Here is an 18781-nt window from a genome sequence, read left to right on the forward strand (position 1 = left end):
ACTGAGACCACTTTTTGAACAATAGAAAAATTTCGGGCTCGCTTCGCTTGCGTTAACTATCGTTCGCTACCTCATATTATAAATGCGAAAGTATGTTTGTTTGTTGGTTTGTCCTTAAATCACGCCGTAACGGGGCAACGAATGGCGTGATTTTTTGCATGGACATTAAAGCAAGTTAAAGAGTGATATATGTAGGTTACTTTTTATTCCGGAAAATCAAAGAGCTCCCAAGGGATTCCTAAAGATCCATCCGCTTAACCGATTTGTATGAAATTTGGTACCGAGGTAGCTTGCGTCCATGTTATTGACATAGACAACTTTTTATCCCGGAAAATCAAACGGGATCTTTGAAAACCTAAATCCACGCGGACGAAGTCGCGGGCAATATTTTGTAATACTAAGTAATATGGCCATATGTTCATAATGTAATAATTTTGTTTCTTTTGTCCACAGATAAAACTCAAAAACAACACTGCCATCTCGCTTTCAAAAGTATTTTTAAGAGTTCCCAAAATTATTGCAAATCGCTGTTATGCCGCTTTTTCCATGAATACTGTAAAATACGCAAATTACACCCGCTCTAATGTACTGTTCACTATTTGACGAGTCGGTTTAGTGTTGTACGTAACGTATCAAATCGACTATCGATAGTCTAGCTATTGTATTGTACGTGAATTTGACAGATTGGTTTAGTGTTGTCTGAATCGTGTATCGATAATTTTATTTATCGATATCCATAGTGGTAGGAGATCGTTTTTCTATTAAGATCTTCATTTTATTGTACGCGAATATAATTCTATGGTATAGTTTCTGTACCATAAATGACAGTTTTTAGTACTTTCGTGTATTATTTACTGTCAAAATTAAAAATCATCGATCGATATCTTAGCATACATGACATAGAAAATGGTGTAGTATGAGACTCCAACTTCAAATAGTAAACAGTATGAATGACTGGGTATAGAAAAGTTCGCGTAAACCCACCTTGGCGTTAATGTGGCCACTTCACGATAGATGGCGCTCAAACCGCTTGAGCATCCGCTCAGTTGCACCTGAGCATACGCTCAGCTCTGAGCATTTAGTAGTAAGGTAGATGCAGACGTAATTTATTTGACGATTTCGAAAAAAAAATTCAAAACCGACTTCAATGTAAGTAAATAATTAAAGTGTCTGAAATTATTATTGAAAAAATTAAACTTTGTCAAATAGTTAAGTAAATCTTGAACACACAAACATATAATAAAAAACTCGATTTGTTGAAGTCGGTTGAATATAATGCTCTTTTTTCTTATGACTTGCCAAGCGTCTTATGAGAAATTGATATTTTTAACTATTGATTTTTTTATATATACTTTCTGTGGCATGTCTGTACGTTTTCAATGGGGGTTGTTGCTATTTAACACAAAAATAACATTGATTAACAAAACATTTTTTAAATCTTATTTTTTTAATATTTCCTTATATGCTGACCGAGGTAACTGCCAGCCCTCCAGCAAAAAAATATTTTAAAAGTATGTAAAAATAAACTTTTGCTTTTCTTATTGTTAACATTTGCGTCAATTTTAATGATAAAAATTTTATTTGAAAAAAAAAGGAGTTATGTCACATACGTATCGAAAGTGAATACTTAAAATAGAACACTTGGTTCAATTTTGTAGAGCACTATCTCTTCTACTCTCAAGCGTTTTTATGTTCTGTCCTACTCATTACTGAGTACGAATGATATACGCCAGGTAGTGAAAATCATCTCTATGTCATGTATCATTGATAATGAAGAGAGATCTACAATGCTCAAAAGTTATCTTTGATTGGATAACAATTTAACTTTAAACATTTAATAAGAAATTAAAAACACGACTGTTCTGCCAAAAAAAAAACTAACTATAAAGTAAAAAAAAAAAAAAATGGTGCCATACAGCACTGCTGCCATGTTGACTTTTTTTTTTTAATTTAAAGCCAGTATCGGGATGATATATTTAAGAATTGTGACGATAACCCAAACATCAAAATCAAAGCATTTTGAAGTTAAAGAAACTTGCATGCATATATACATACATGGACCCCGAAAATATTACTTTTTTTTAACAGTCGTGTAAAATAACGGCAACATTCCCATTGTAAAACGTTCGGACGTGTATTTTGGTGCATTCTTAATTATAACTATTATTATATTAATTGTATTTTTTATAAATAAATAAAATAAAACACAGCATGTAATGCTTTCCATGTTGGGGAGACCCGCGCCATTCGTGCTTTTTAAAATGTAATTGATAATTTCATAGTTTAGCTAGGGATGCGCAAATCATTAAGTATCGATAACGATCGAAATTTGACAGCTCACTTTTTGACAGTCACCTCTGATTGGACAATACTCCCTTACCTAATGGCTGAAATGCATTGTTGCAGAAAAATACCATGAATTCAGCCATAACAGTTGCTAGCTTTTCCATAGTCAACCAGTATAAATATCAGTACAATAATAATCATACTAGTTTTAGAAGGTATAAGGATAAGGAACGATGACATTCTAAAAAAAAACATCGCCTAAAAAGACGTGATATCGACTAGATATATTTAGAAATTGATTAAAATATTCAAATCAATATCAAAAATCATTTATTCATTTAGGGTCATAAGAGTATATTCACCTTTGAAAGGTTATTCTAGAACAACTCCAAAATATCAAAGTAGTTTAACTAAGAAAGCGTCATAAGCAAAAGTATCGATAGCAAAAAAAGTATGGAGTTCAAGTAATATATCGATACTTTTTGCGCATCCCTAAGTTTAGCCGTAAAGTATCGATAGCAAAAAAAAGGAAGGAGTTTTAGTAATATATCGATACTTTTTGCGCATCCCTAAGTTTAGCCGTTCACTCGGAACGCCATTTTGGAAAATCAAGCGGCTCGATGTGTTCGGAAAAATATTATTAAAAATAAAGTATAATAATAATATATAGCACTATCGATGTAACGTTAAGAAATTATTATTGGCTAGCCTACAACTTTTGTAGATTTTTTAACTTATTTTTATTTTCCCGTTTTTTTTTCGATTCCATGTGTTATTGGGACGTAATTTGAACGTTTATTCAAGATGGTGGACGCTCTATTAAAAAAAACCCATTGATATTAAAACAATTACGCGAATTTATTAATATATTACAATATATTACCTCATTTTTGCCATAATTATTTTAATCCGCCTTTAAATGGTTTTACGTATACACCAAAAAAAAAAAAAGAAAAAAAAGACAGTCCGCCATCTTGAATAGATTAAGAAAAAAAAATACAGTACATCTTTTTATTAATACGTAGGAAGTTAAGGCCCAGTTTTATTTTTACTACTATTTTTTTTTTCTGTCAAGTTCGGGGGCCTTTTCAATTTGACATTACCTAGAGTAAGTCTAGAGTTGTTAAAATGACAAGTTGATTTTTTTATAATTATTATTATTAATTAATTGAATATTATTAATAATAATAATAATATGTTTATATGGATAGAGTGTTTCGAAAAGTTGCATTTTGTGAAAAAAAAATCTGTTCTAAGCATTCTTCTGTTTATATTTAAAAACAAAAAACAATTTTAGATTGTATAACAGTGGTGTCGATTCTAATATCCTTCTCTAAACTAAATTTACAGTATCTGCATCTTTTCCTTTTTATTAATATTAAATTAACTTAGTTTTATCTTTTAGTTATAAAAAACAGCATGCTCAAGACTGGCCCATAAAATTTGACAGTTCTATTACTAAAGTCTAAAATATGTTTGTCCTTTTCTTATTACATTGGTAAGAAAAAGATGCAAATACTCTATTTTGTTGGTATCTGAATCAACACCAATATATTATTAATTGTAATCTTTTGAAGTTATGGACACACGGCAATGTATGCAAGATAAAATAAAATAAAATTTGTTTTCGTGTAATTTGTAATAAAATAAATTATTAGTTTTACTCTCTCGGGACTTTTTATTTCCTTCCGTCACAACAGTGTTGCCAGATGTAAATAAGTCTGGTGGAAACTTTTTAGATTTAAGTTTTTTAGCTTAAAAGAGTTTATTTGTATCATGTATTTTTTTATTTCTACAATATATGCTGTTTGAAAGTTTATTATGGATTCTGTGTGTTTCATTTTCTTCTACCTAGTTCAATTATATTTATTTTCTGTCATAGATTAATTCGGGGGTCTCCAAACTACGGCCCGCGGGCCAAATCCGGCCCGCCAGTGCCATCGATCCGGCCCGCGACAGCTTAAAACTAGTGTCATCAATCTGGCCCGCGACAGCCAATTTCTTTTTGTTGTTACTATTGCTGTGATTAGTTGAAGAAGAAAACACATAATGATAATAATTACTAGGTTTTATTTACTTACAAGGTAAAACTTAACCACAGAAATGATGACGCAGAAAACTTAACTGAAGTATCTAAGCATATTATAAGTATCTATTGGTAGTAAGAATTTTAAGCCGGCTCTCACTCGCACGTGAAGTCGCGCCGTGAATGTATGCCGCGAACCACGCGTGAACTGTGTCCCTCCACACTCGCTAATCTTCACAGTCTTGTTCGTGACTATGGACGAAACCCTTTGTCGCGGACCACAAACCGACACTGATCGGGGAAAGGGGAACGTGAAGGCGTGAACAACATCTACACCCGTGATTCGCAGTTGTCGCGGGCTTTCGCGGCCGTTCGCGCCGCGAGTGTAGAGCCCACTTTATATTATATCTATGCTAGACATAGATGCTAGAACAAACTGACAAATTCATTTGTGACATATTTTGGGAACCGCCGAGAATTTTTGTGTTTTATAAATATTTTTAAGAAATTATTAAGTTGAAATCATGATAAGAAAACGATAGGTTTTATTTCGCCATGGTATGAAAGTAGGAGGTAGCTAAGTAGGTACCTACTTGCAAGCGACATGGAGACTTCAGTGGAAGCAAGGATGCCGATTATAAAAGACGATGTAAGTATAATCGATAAACTACTAGAGAAAGTCGATGAAACTCATGAGAAAATCGATAAAACGCAGGAGAAAATCAATAGACTGCAAGAGAAAATATTAATTTTCTTTTGCGCTGATAAAACGCAGGACAAAATCAAAAAACTGCAGAAGAAAATCAAAAAAACGCAGGAGAAAATCGATAAACAACAGGAGAAAATCAAGAAACGACAGGAGAAATTAACTAAACCACTGGAAAAAATCGAAGAGCCACAAGAGAAAATCGATAAACCATCTGAGAAAATCAAAGAGCCACAGGAGAAAATCGATAAACCATCTGAGAAAATCAAAGAGCCACAGGAGAAAATCGATAAACCATCTGAGAAAATCGAAGATCCACAAGAGAAAATCGTTAAACATCAGAAGGAAATTAATAGACAACAGGAGAAAATTGGAAAACCGCAGCATAAAATCGATAAAATGCAGGAGAGAATCGATAAGCTACATGAGAAAATAAAAAGGACACAGGAGAAAATCGAAAAACCGATGAAAAAGAAAAAATGCGAAGAAGATGTCAAATCCAAAACTTGCTGCAACGACAAACCAGGGTTAAGATGTAAGACACGCCGCGCGGTCGTCCCCTCAGTTTCATCACTAAACCAGTCAGTTAGTTATAACTGTCGCAATTGTTGTTTTATGCTCGGCGAACTTTGCAAAGAAGTACACGGCACAATCACAGGCGACTCAAATGAAAAGGTTTACGAAGTTTTGGAGGAATTAAGCGATATAATACTAGCTATAGCGAACGATTGCATACTTTTTATCAGAAGGATTGGAATTGACACGAGTTTAATGATTTCTAAAGTACTTAAGAGGACTCAACAGTACGCAAATGCCAGGGTCTCTACAGTTGTTAAGAGGACCCATCAATACACGAAGATGGCCACTGAAAAAGTCTGCGTAATAATTGATTCAACGCAAAAGTACGCGGCGAACGCAAACGATGAACTCAGAAATATAATAAGGCGATGTCAAAAATGTCACCCCGAAAATAAGTCCAGAAACAAAGGTCCAAAATTAAAGTTATATTGGAAATAGATATAATCTAAATTAGATAGGTACTTACGTTTTTTGCTATAGGTACTTTATCCACGGAGAGAAGTTAGTCTAGGGTTAAATGTCAAAGACAAAAAATTCAGAGGGCGTTAATCATTTTGAGTTCCCGATCAAACAAAACTATGTTTTCGAATGTTTTTTTTTTAAATCATTTTTGCATTTAATTTCGAATGTTTTTTGAAAATAATATGTTTGTGATTGGTTGGACACTCTGGTTGACGCCCATTAAGTTTTGTCTTTGTATAGAATGACGTAACAGAGAGAGCCTTATATTAACTTCTCTCCGTGGATAAAGTATAAGCTGATTTGTTTCGTGAACGTCTGTGAAGTGTGTTTATTATTTAAATTATTAAATTGAAAACCATTTAGAAGTTTTGTTCTTTTGATTATTTCCTTGACTAATACTCCCCTTTCCCCTCCAACTAAGCGTAAAGCTTGTGCCAGGAGTGGGTACGACAATAGTGCAACGGGTGGGGAACCACCGACCTTTCAGAATTCAGTCCACTCCTCAACCGTTGAGCTATCGAGGCTCTACAGTAACAAGTGTAAATTAAAAATTTATAACACCCCCGACAATGAAGGTTGCAGTAACTAGAAAAGAGCTGATAACTTTCAAACGGCTGAACCGATTTTCTTGTATTATAGCTAAGAACACTCTCGATCAAGCCACCTTTCAAAAAAAAACTAAATTAAAATAGGTTCATTAGTTTAGGAGCTACGATGCCACAGACAGATACACACGTCAAACTTATAACACCCCTCTTTTTGGGTCGGGGGTTAAAAATCGGTCAAGCGAATGGGTCTGACCCATTGTCAATGAAGTGGGCTCTTAATAAAACACAAGATAAAAACAATTTTATAATTTTATTACAAAAATAATCTAGTACCATCTTTATATAGGTACATGAGTATAACCTTTCTTTAAAACTAAACTAAGTGAATAATACAGTTTTAAAGTTTCAATGAAAGTATAACTTATAAATAGTTAATATTTTTAACTTTCAGTTAAATAACGCTGTGAATATTATAAACCAGTCGTTAAAATTCTTCGTTCTCAAACGGATGATATTTGTGACCCAGCGACCTGAAAAAAAAAAACAATTTACCAGTATTTTTTTTTTAATTATAGGCACACGCTTGCGACCACAATCACACCTGATGGTAAGTGACGATGTGTTAAGATGAGGCGCGTTTACCTAGAAAGTGTCTAATAAGTATTTACTCTCGTTTAAAATATACCCGGATTGTAATTGGAAGAAAAACGTATCATTAATCAATGAAGATGAATCATTATAATTTTTTTTTAAACAAATAAAAGAAACGCATAAAAATTTGTTTTTATATATAATTTTTTTTTATATATGAATAAAAATTTGCATAAAAAGCTTAATTTTACAACTATACAAAGACACAAAAGCTTAATTTGCTATAATCCACTAAACTAGAAAAATCTGTACGGTGCAAAATGCAACTTGCCCTCCCACTGATAAACATGCAGGAAAAGCCAGCTACCAAGCAAGTAATACGCACCACCACGCGACACCTCAGACTTTGCAATTATGCATTGTAAGGTTAAGCGGATTATAGCAAATTAAGCTTTTGTCTCCTTGTATATCATGGATTTCCGCAAAATAACGCCTGCTTCTACAGGGTGTTTGGTAATTAGTATATAATGACGAAACGTACCCACTACCCATGCTACTTTGATCTAATAAATACAACGCTGAAGTAAAATGACGAAATAAAATTATAAAAATTTCCATACAAAATTTTAAATTTTTTTTAATGACCAAGTTTTCATGGCCCTAATGTGCCCTAACTCACTGAGATCGTTGGCCATCTTTAGAAAGGCCAAGGCCAACGATCTCAGTGAGTTAGGGCACGTTAGGGTCATGAAAACTTTGACATAATTATAATTTTTTTTTTTAAATTTTGTATGGAAATTTTTATCAGATCAAAGTAGCATGGGTACGTGTCGTCATTATATAGCTACTAATTACGAAACATCCTGTATACAACATATACAGAGAGACTTACGCGGTCATAGGCACGAAGCGTCCGTTACAGTCGAAGCTGTCGATGAGCTGCACGTCCTCGGGAGACAGCTGGAACTCGAGGACCTGGTAGTTGCTCTGGATGCGGGACTTGTTCACGGACTTCGGTATCACTATGACCCCACGTTCTATCTGGTACCTGGTGACAGTTCAAACGTCAAGCCTTCACCTGCAGCCGTCGAATCACACTATCACACTAATATTATAAAGGAGAAAGTTTGTATGTGTGTGTGTGTGTGTGTGTGTGTGTGTATGTTTGTTACTCCTTCACGCAAAAACTACTGGACGGATTAGGCTGAAATTTAAAATGGAGATAGATTATACCCTGGATTAGCACATAGGCTACTTTTTATCCCGGAAAATCAAAGAGTTCCCACGGGAATTTAAAAAAACCTACATCCACGCGAACGAAGTCGCGGGCATCAGCTAGTGTTACCTATATTTGACGCTAGGTAAGCTATGAATCGACTAGGTCTCTCTGATTTCATGTCACCCTTAGCCTATTAGGCTCCGGGCCTAGGGCTTAGGTTTGTTTGGACCTTGGGAGTTGATCCTTACTTATATAATATTGTAAATGTGAAAGTGTGTCTGTCTGTCTATCTGCTACCTTTTCACGGCCCAACAGTTTAACCGATTTTGATGTTTGATACAGAGTTAGCTTACACGGACGGACATCGCCTACCTTTTAACGAGGAAAATCAGAGTTCCCATGGGATTCTTAAAGACTCATCTGTTTATCCGATTTAGGTATATGAAATTTGATACAGAGGTAGTTTGCGTCCCGGAAATTGACATAGACTACTTTTTATCGCGGAAAAGCAAAGAGTTCTCACGGGATTTAAAAAAAAACCAAAATTTGCGGGCATGATCTAGTTATGATAGTATTTAGTTCGGGTTAAGGGTCAAGGCTCACCTAATGAGCACCTGCGCGACAGTCTTGCCCAGGCGGTCAGCGATGGCCTTCAGCTTGGGGTCGTCCATCAGCTGCGGGTCGCCGGGCTTGGCCCAGGGCCGGTCGGGGGAGCCCAGCGGCGAGTAGGCCGTGAGTTTGATTCCCCGCGCTTCACAGAACTCCTGTAGCCGCTTCTGATTGAGGTACGGGTGACATTCCACCTGCAATTCAATTGAATTCTTAGACTGCATTGCCACGGACCACTAATCGCCAATGTGTCACCAGCTTCTCAAGTTTATTTGACGAATGATGCAGAAAAAAGGTACCCAGGTTAATAGACCCAATGGCAATTGAAGGAGTGAGTGGAAAAAGGAAAAAATTACAGAAATCAAGTTATTGGTATCGTTGAATTCGTCTTTCAACTTCCTCTCTTTTAGTGACACTAATATTATAAAGGAGAAAGTTTGTATGTGTGTGTGTGTGCGTGTGTGTATGTTTGTTACTCCTTCACGCAAAAACTACTGGATGGATTGGGCTGAAATTTAGAATGGACATAGATTATACCCTGGATTAGCACATAGGCTACTTTTTATCCCGGAAAATCAAAGAGTTCCCACGGGAATTTTAAAAAACCTTCATCCATGCGAACGAAGTCGCGGGCATCAGCTAGTATTCAATAAATACAAAGATATTTCGGTCAAAATAAAGTTAAAAACTAAAACCCGACTGCGATCGTTTTAATAAACACTGAAATATAAGAGTAAAATGTTATTTAAACCCTTATTTCATGAAAAACGCTCTCAAGTGATACCTTTGCACCCCAGTAGGATTTAATTGCAATTCTGTCAATATTTGCTTATTTATTATGTAATAATTTAAAAAACTTTATAGGTATATGAGAACTCAAATTTATCTTATAACATATGGAATTATAAAAAAAACGGATTTGAGGTATAATATTAAAAATATAACGATAAAAAAAACATGCAATTATCTCAGAACTAGCTGACGCCCGCGACTTCGTCCGCGTGGATTTAGGTTTTTCGAAATCCCGTGGGAACTCTTTGGTTTTCCGGGATAAAAAGTAGCCTATGTGCTAATCCAGGATATTATCTATCTCCATTCTGAATTTCAGCCAAATCCGTCCAGTAGTTTTTGCGTGAAGGAGTAACAAACATACACACACACACACACACACACACACACACACACATACAAACTTTCGCCTTTATAATATTAGTGTGATGTGATAGTGTGATACTGTTTTTGTTGGTTAAACCCTTTTTAACCCTTCAATTTAAAGAGCATTAAACTGACCTGATTGACCACAGGCTTGACAGTAGCACTCTTCAGCAGTCGCTCCACTTGCTTGGAGTTAAAGTTGGAGATGCCTAAGCTCCTGACCAGGCCTTCGCCCACCAGGGGCTCCAGCGCCTTCCAGGTGTCCACATAGTCCACGTCCGAGAACTGGATCTTGCCGGACTCGTCCGTTGGGAACAACTCTCCTCCTTCCTGCAATAGAATGAAATAGAATTGGGGTGATGCCTATGTCAAAAAAAAAAATTGGTTGTCTGTAAAGTCGGTTTACTGACGATAATTGAACGTGACAACAAAGGCCGATTGTGCTTCTTTGTCGCTCGTTCCGCGCTCTCGCTTGCACTTCAAGCCTTACATGGAACGCCTCAGAGCGAGGTAACGCCGCATGAGTCATGTTTTTTCGTGCGTGCAGCCGGCTCTATTGAATTATAAGACGTTGTCACGTCAAAAAAATTCTTAGGAATTATTAGTGGGTCGTCCAAAATTCGTAAGATCTACGTCCGCTGTTAGTTTGAACTTTATTAACCATTTTTAACCCCCGACCCAAAAAGAGGGGTGTTATAAGTTTGACGTTTGTATCTGTGTATCTGTCTGTGGCATCGTAGCTCCTAAACTAATGATCCGATTTTAATTTAGTTTTTTGTTTGAAAGTTATCAGCTCTTTTCTAGTTACTGTAACCTTCACTTGTCGGGGGTGTTATAAATTTTTAATTTAGGTACACTTGTATAGTAAAATTCCAATCAAGTCAATTTTAGACTTGCCTTTACACAAGTTTAAAAAATCGATTAAAAGTAGCAAGGTACAATGCACCTGGACAAAGCATATTATACAATCGAAGATTATGTAAATGATAACAAAGCATGGATTTGACTCGCTCCAGCAATGCGCGGGTCTGCAATTGCTTGTATAGTACAGTATTTTTTTATTTAAAAAAAAAAAAGAATATTAGCCATTTTAATCATGAGTAACATTCCCCTTTCCCCTCCAACTAAGCGTAAAGCTTGTGCTAGGAGTTGGTACGACAATAGTGCAACAGCTGGGGTTTGAACCGCCGACCTTTCGGAATTCAGTCCACTCCTATAACCGTTGAGCTATTGAGGCTAATGGCATATTATTGTAAATTGAACTTGAAAGTGTTCAGTTTAAGAAATCAGTCAAAAAATGAGTTTGACATGGGTTACTCACAAATTAGTCGATACTATAGCTAATTTCTTAAACTGGACCCTTTCAAGTAAAGATTTTTATATAAACCTGTGAGGATGGTACTGCGATTGGCACAATTAAGTGCCATTAGCCTACTTTGTCGTATCAATTTACTAATTGCGAAAAACTAAACTAAATTTGAATTTCGCGGTTGGACCCGTTTAGTGCGCCTTAAGTAGTTTTGAGAAATTCTAACACGGCCATTATAACCTGAGTCTCAAATGGTTAAATTCCACCAGCGTGATAGAGTACTTAGTAACCTGCTACCCGGACTTCGTCTGTGTTGGTGTTGGCTGGCGCACATGCTCTGCCTTTTTTTTTTTTGTTAAAACTGACTGAGAAGCGCCCCAAGGGGGGTGCCGCGCGTGTGTCGGCGAGCGCCGGCACAGACGGGGTCCATACTTGTATAGTTTCCCTAACTTGTTACAAATAACTACAAACTTGATTTTGGCTAATCTTTGTAAAGTCAGAAGAGAGAGAAAAAAATATTCCACCAGTTAAGACGAGTATTGCCTTACCTTGTATGCCTGAGGCCAATGTATGAGGTAAAGGTCTAGATACTCCAGGTTGAGGTTCTGCAGGGTCTTCATCAGGGCCCCCTTCACCAGATCTGGTCGGTGGAAGGTGTTCCAGAGCTTCGACGTGATGAAGAGGTCCTCTCTGGAACAACAATTTTTGATCCATGATCATCATAATCAGCCCATTGCTGGCCCACTACAGAACACTGGTCTCCTCTAACTCAGAAAAGTTGAAAAACAAGTAAGTGCCCGGGATCGAACCCACAACCTCTGGTAGAAGCCCGTCATCTTAACCACAAGGTTATCAACTTTTTTATAGAGTTCCGTACCTCAAAAGGAAAAAAGGAACCCTTATGGGATTACTTTGTTGTCTGTCTGTCTGTCAAGAAAACCTATAGGGTGGTTTTGATTATTCTAGGGTAAAAAAGTTAAATCAGAAACTTCAGTCTCTCTCATATGGGGCGTAACAAGATATCCTTGCATAATCTTACTTACAACAGCGCCATCTATTGGAGGTTTACCCTTACCATTTTTACCCTTGTGAAAATTAAATATAGGGCCGTAAGCCAAGATGGCGGGCCCTAGCCGGTGAAATCCCGGCTAAAAGATCTCCACCAGGGTACAATGTTGCCCTGCGCCTCACCCGGGTAAGGAGGCCATGCCTCGAGGCCCGTACCCCCGCTTGGCCGTTCCGACCAAACGGAGAAGACCCGCACTACTATAATTAAATAAATATCCTTTACTGGATGATGCCTGCGACTTCGTCCGTGTGGATTTAGGTTTTTTTTATAATAACAACACAGTAAGAAGAAAAAAAAAAACTATTGTGTGCAAAGGCGGCCTTATTGCTTGGAGCAATCTCTACCAGGCAACCTTTGCTGAAAGGAGAAGTTCTAGGAAGGAGGTTGGATAATACTAAGTCGCAAGGAATTTTTTGAAAAGATTTATATATATACTAATAAACATAAAAAGTACTTATATATATATATATAATATAAATATATATGTATATGCTATATATGACAATATAGTTACTTCCATATAATATCTAAATATTTATATATAAAAGGAAAAGGAGACTGATCTATCAATGCACAGCTCAAACTACTGGACAGATCAGGCGGGGCATGCAGTTAGCTATTATTACATCGACATCCACTAAGAAAAGATTTCTGAAAAATTTAACTAAGGGGGTAAAATAGGGGTTTGAAATTTGTGAAGTCCGCACAGACAAAGTCACAGGGATAAGCTAGTATATTTTGATTATAATGACCTAAATAGAAATCTTTACACTACAAAAGGCTGGCTTTTGTAGTGTAAAGACTTAACACTGGTTATTACTTGGTTACTTCAATGTTGTTATAGTTTTAACAGATTTTGACTGGTACCATCTGGCAATTTAACTATTGTCAGAGTTTCAGAGTTATGTGCATTGCAATTTAATATCATTTGACAATAAGTAAAATAATAAAGCCAGGAATCTGGGATTCCCAGGATTAGCAACTATAGACACTATCTAACTCAGTAAATTGTTAAATCTATTGTTAACTAAGTACATACAATAAAAGTTGTAAAAACTTTATAATATCTACCTTCCATGTCCCCAAACCCAGTATAGGGCAATCGTAACCGTTCGCAAATTTCACATAAGGCATTTTTGAAGCCATTTTTTTGTATTATTTTTAAATATCGTTGTTTTGAGTAAATAATTAAATTAATCTCCTCTGAAACCGGCAATTTGCAAATCGGAAACAATTTTTTTTTTACATGGCGATGACATTGACATTTGATTTGCTTAGTGTTGCCAATAAAACTTTGCGGCTTCCCATTAGCCATAATTCGCACGGTCGTTAAAAAAGCGTTGCGTTAAAACTCGGCGTTGCGCTGATAATGCAAAGTGCGCGTTAAAAAAGCGTTGACGTGTGAACAGATACTTAGAATGCATTTGTTCTATTTGAACGCTTTTTTAACGGACGTTAAAAAAGCTCTCGTGCGAATGAGGCCTTAGGCTTGCTTAATTCCATTTTTTTTTATGTTAGTGACATTATTTGCCTAGAGTTGAATTTAAAAAAAAGAAAACACAATTGGGAGAGATGGAAAATGGCAGCGAGAAAAGCGGTTGATATTGATTCGAAGCAGAAAAGACTGGAATTTATTAATATGTTTTCAAGAAGTTAGTAGTTTAGAATTAAAGTTAAAGTTTATCATGCATTATATAGCTATGGAATAAAGTCAGTTTTTATGAGTTGAGGTTATTTTTATTACTTACAACTTTGGTGTCACTTAAGTCCTAAACCATTGACTTTTACGTAAACTTTATTATAATGCATATATTTTGAAAACTCACTCGCCATGTTTGCTTATGTGTCAACTGTCATATCAAAAGCACAATTCACTGTTGGGATTAAAATGTACTTTTGACATGACAGTTGACACTTGTAGCAAATATGGCGAGTGAGTTCTCAAAATGTATTCACTATACTTTTCTTGCTCAGTAAAATAAACTAAAACTACTCTAAACTAATGCAATCTAACACCAATTCTGGTAAAAGTTTTGAAACAAATAGATGCTTTCAAAACAATTTGTGCTAGAAATATTAAAAGGAAGGGTTTTTATCCATTCCTTTCCTATCCTGCCATACGATCTCTTAGTTTCCCCACAAATCGGGGAACTTTCCGCATGCTTCCAACACTCTTATTCATCATGGATTCAATGGATTCAAACAATCAACTATAATATGTTAAGCCAGATGAGAGAAAAAAAAAATCAACTTGCTTTTAGGGTTCCGTACAAAGACTACAATTAACTTACTAGGTAGTTAGGTATCCGTAGTTTACCTATTACTAAGCCTGCGTTGTCCGTCTGTCTGCCTGTCTGTATCTCGTGAACCGTTATAGGTAGAGGGTTGAAATTTTCACAGATTGTGTATATACGCGACAGGTCGAGATGGCAATCGGTGTGAGCATATCTCGCACACCCGCACACCCCCCGCGCAAATCCGTTTCGGTATAGCCTCATACCCCGATTGCGATCTTGACCTGTCGCATACTATATTTCTATTGCTGCTTTTTTTTTTTTCTTTCAATCTGGCTTTACTCTGATTAACCAATGTCAAGTTTGTAGTTATTTTTAAGTTATTGAATTTATACAAGTATGGACTCCGTCTGCGCCGGCGCCCGCCGACATACGCGCGGCGCCCCTTTAGAGCGCTTCCCAGTCAGTTCCACCACCAAAAAACACCAACTAACCCAAAAACCAGCCACTCTTAACAAAAAAAACACTCCAAACAAGCACAGCACGCGCGCCAGCAAACGCCATCACAGACGAAGTCCCCCTATTGCTGCTATAACAACAAATAGGTGCCTACCAACTTTTTTACCTGACATTGACTAATCTGTGTTAAGCCAGAAAAAAAAAATCACCCTTTTAATAAAAATTTCAAAATGGTCGCCATGAAAATTTAAAAAACTAAAAAAAATAGTTTTCCTAAACAGTGGTACGGAACCCTTCGCGTGCGAGTCCGACTCGTAGGTACTTGACTGATTTTTTTTCAGTGTATCTACCTTGAGCCGGTCGAAGTAACCTTGCCAATAAGGCTTATGATTTATAAGTACCTACTCAAAATACCTCGTTTACATGAAAATCAAATAAAAAATTACCTTCCAAGTGCCCAATCCAAGTTGTGGAATAGTTTTTCCATTGCTTAGTTTGATTAACGGACCTTTAACCATTTTTCTTTTGCACTCAAATCAAACGCGAAGAGGTCTGAAGATGAGACGCGAAGCGGTTTACTAGAACGGAGTACCTTTAGAAGTGGGCATATTATCTTGAACTTAGGGTTATCAAGTATTATCTGTTGTATAGTACTATATAAATGTGATATACTAGCATTTGCTCGTAACTTCGTCCGCGTGGATCTCAAAATCCTTAGGTAACTGTTTTTAGGGTTCCGTATCTCAAAAGGAACCCTTATAGGATCACTATGTTGCCTGTAAGTATATCTAAAAAACCTATAGGAGTCTTCCCGTTGACCTAGAATAATGGTAGGTACATCTCACATGGTCTTATAGCACAAGTAAAGGAAAAAATCCGAAAACCGTGAGTTTGTGGTTACATCACAAAATAAATTATTAAACTATGTTCATGAAACTGTGTCATGAACAAATTAATTAACTAAATCTTGAAATCAATATATAGATGGCGCAGTCCGTCGTTAACTTGCAATTGTTAGGTGGAGTTGTTGATAGTCTATGCGTGGCCTAGCTCCCTCTGACGTTCTACAAGAGTCTATGGTACTCTGTGCTCTAGACACTCTCTGGTAACGCGTAGAATGGGAGTGGCTGTTGGGATATAGTTGTAAATTAATAAAATAAGGAAACAGTCGAATAAAAGTATATTAAAGTACATACAAGTGTTTTTAGACCTGTTACAATGTACTACATAAAAAAGTTAGGTATGTGTAGTACGATGGTACGGAATCCTACGTGTGCGAGTTTGACTCGCACTTGACCAGTTCCGGGATAAAAAGTAAAAATGTGATAAATACTGGATCTAGATTTTCAAAAATTTCGTTAGAACTCTTTGATTATCCGAGAGAAAACGTATTTAGATCCGTTTGCGGGATGCAAACTAAATCAGTACTATGTACAACCTGCCCTTCGTCAAAGTCGGTCGGGCCGTGAAAAACTAGCTGACATACAAACGGATAATATTAGTTTGGATTGGCGAGATAATGTCCCGGCCACATTAACGGCCAACAACGCGATGTTCAACGGCGTTTCCCAACGTAGATGTAGCCACGATCAACGTACAACGGCTTTCATAATGCCGTTTGGCGTTAGACGATTTTAACCAAATTCAAATTGGCATTAGACGTTAACCGTTCAAGTGTGGCCCAGTCACTTTAACCATCGATTATCGCGTTAATTATGGCGTTTTTGGACATTGACGTTAATGTAGCTGCAACACGAGAGGCACATAATCTTATCAAACTAATATTATAAAGGCGAAAGTTTGTATGTGTGTGTGTGTATGTTTGTTACTCCTTCACGCAAAAACTACTGGACGGATTTGGCTGAAATTTGGAATAGAGATAGATAATATCCTGGATTAGCACATAGGCTACTTTTTATCCCGGAAAATCAAAGAGTTCCCACGGGATCTCTAAAAACCTAAATCCACGCGGAGTCGCGGGCATCCTTTAGTTACCTATATATGATAAAGACTTATTGCGTTAATCTTAAGATGTGCTTTTTTATCTTGAGTGCCTATTCCATATTGTTATCGTTTATCAGTTTTACAAACAATCAACAGCTATCATTATCACTTCACTATATCCATTCTAGTCACTCAGTAGGGAAATCCGTTATCATTCTTTGATCCTTGGGGTCCGTAGACGATGGGTACCAACGAGACCCTGTTATTAAGCTATCGCTGTCAGACAGCGACTCAGGTGTAGGGTCCCGTGTAACCTATACCCCTATAGAATTACATCCACGTGGACACATAGGCTTCTTTTTTTTTTTTGACGTAACAACGTCTTATAATTCGATAGAGCCGGCTGCACGCACGAAAAAACATGACTCATGCGGCGTTACCTCGCTCTGAGGCGTTCCATGTAAGGCTTGAAGTGCAAGCGAGAGCGCGGAACGAGCGACAAAGAAGCACAATCGGCCTTTGTTGTCACGTTCAACTATCGTCAGTAAAACAACTTTACAGACAACCAATTTTTCTCTTTCGTCTGGCTTTACACGGATTAGCCAATGTCAAGTTCGTAGTTAATTATAAGTTAGTGAAACTATGTGTATAAGTATGGACTTCGCCTGAGCCGGCGCCCGCCGACATACACGCGGCGCCTCTCTAGAGCGCTTCCCAGTCAGTTCCACCACCAATGAACACCAGCAGAACACAAAAACCGGCCACTTCTAACAAAAAACACTCCAAAAAGGCACAACACGCGCGCCAGCAAACGCCACCACAGACGAAGAATAAAACAAGCAAATGAGTTAAAAATAATGTTTATTGGAATACAAAAAAATCTCTCAACATATTTAAAACATTTTAAATACTATATTTTTCATTTGCTTACACTTATATCTAGTAATGCACACATGTGCATGTTACATGCATGCATACAAAGAATCTTCGATAGTTATTTATCGATTAGTAAAGAAATAAATATTGTGCATGACACTTCTATTAAGATATGCCAATATATGCATATTACATGTCATGCATGTATGCAAACCAAAAATTTACCTAATTTATTGGTAAAATAAAGTGTTCAATTATACACACATGCACCAATTTTTTCTGTGCAAACTGTGACATGCATGTATATGCAAAATGCATGTGACATGCACATGCTAAATAATTCATAGACGCCTCTTATGAATAATAATAAGTAATTTATGAAGCTATAATAGAAATAAATAGTTACTCCTAGTTTTTATATCAAAGCTGTCATTTCGATTTATTATAATATACTAGCGATCCGCCTCGGCTTCGCACGGGCAGCTTATTGAAATTTTCAGAGGGATCTCTAATTTTTTTGAAAATAAAATATAGCCTATGTTACTCAGGAATAATATAGGTTTTTACTGGTGAAAGAATTTTCAAAATCGGTTCAGTAGTTCCAGAGATTACTCCCTACAAACAAACTTACAAACATTACCTCTTTATAATATTAGTATAGATAACTAACTTTTTAGTCGCATATTTTTATTATTATAATGTTTTCGCC

The 18781-nt window shown here is 36.5% G+C and overlaps 3 protein-coding genes across 7 annotated transcripts in view; 2 read left to right on the forward strand and 1 right to left on the reverse strand.

Moving 5' to 3' along the window:
• Positions 1-4112, forward strand: part of LOC123878508 (protein hu-li tai shao) — a 105174-nt gene extending 101062 nt beyond the window's left edge. For all 5 annotated transcript variants that reach the window (XM_045925712.1, XM_045925715.1, XM_045925716.1 and 2 more), the window contains one exon: positions 454-4112. The gene's annotated coding sequence lies outside the window, so the exon portion shown is untranslated. The remainder of the gene's footprint in view (positions 1-453) is intronic.
• A 618-nt stretch (positions 4113-4730) lies between these two features.
• On the forward strand, positions 4731-6411 carry LOC123878520. Its single transcript, XM_045925733.1, has one exon. The coding sequence runs from the start codon at positions 4917-4919 to the stop codon at positions 6033-6035; it is 1119 nt and encodes a 372-aa protein (XP_045781689.1). The 5' UTR covers positions 4731-4916; the 3' UTR covers positions 6036-6411.
• A 491-nt stretch (positions 6412-6902) lies between these two features.
• On the reverse strand, positions 6903-12204 carry LOC123878526 (aldo-keto reductase family 1 member B1-like). Its single transcript, XM_045925744.1, has 5 exons — positions 12039-12204; positions 10317-10511; positions 9021-9220; positions 8091-8246; positions 6903-7137 (listed from the first exon to the last, which is right to left on the reverse strand). The coding sequence occupies exons 1-5, from the start codon at positions 12108-12110 to the stop codon at positions 7092-7094; spliced, it is 669 nt and encodes a 222-aa protein (XP_045781700.1). The 5' UTR covers positions 12111-12204; the 3' UTR covers positions 6903-7091.
• Between the last annotated feature and the right edge of the window lie 6577 nt (positions 12205-18781).

The sequence above is a fragment of the Maniola jurtina genome, chromosome 26 (assembly GCF_905333055.1).
Source record: "Maniola jurtina chromosome 26, ilManJurt1.1, whole genome shotgun sequence".
In the NCBI taxonomy this organism is placed as follows: domain Eukaryota; kingdom Metazoa; phylum Arthropoda; class Insecta; order Lepidoptera; family Nymphalidae; genus Maniola; species Maniola jurtina.

What these genes read in the sequence shown, in the direction of transcription:
- LOC123878520 (XM_045925733.1), top strand. Translation starts at nt 4,917, where the DNA reads ATGGAGACTTCAGTGGAAGCAAGGATGCCGATTATAAAAGACGATGTA.
- LOC123878526 (XM_045925744.1), bottom strand. Translation starts at nt 12,110, where the DNA reads ATGAAGACCCTGCAGAACCTCAACCTGGAGTATCTAGACCTTTACCTC. An exon ending in ATTGGCCTCAGGCATACAAG is followed by an intron (nt 10,512 to 12,038) that starts GTAAGGCAATAC and finishes ATTCTATTGCAG; the next exon opens with GAAGGAGGAGAGTTGTTCCC. An exon ending in GTCGCGCAGGTGCTCATTAG is followed by an intron (nt 8,247 to 9,020) that starts GTGAGCCTTGAC and finishes AACTGTCACCAG; the next exon opens with GTACCAGATAGAACGTGGGG.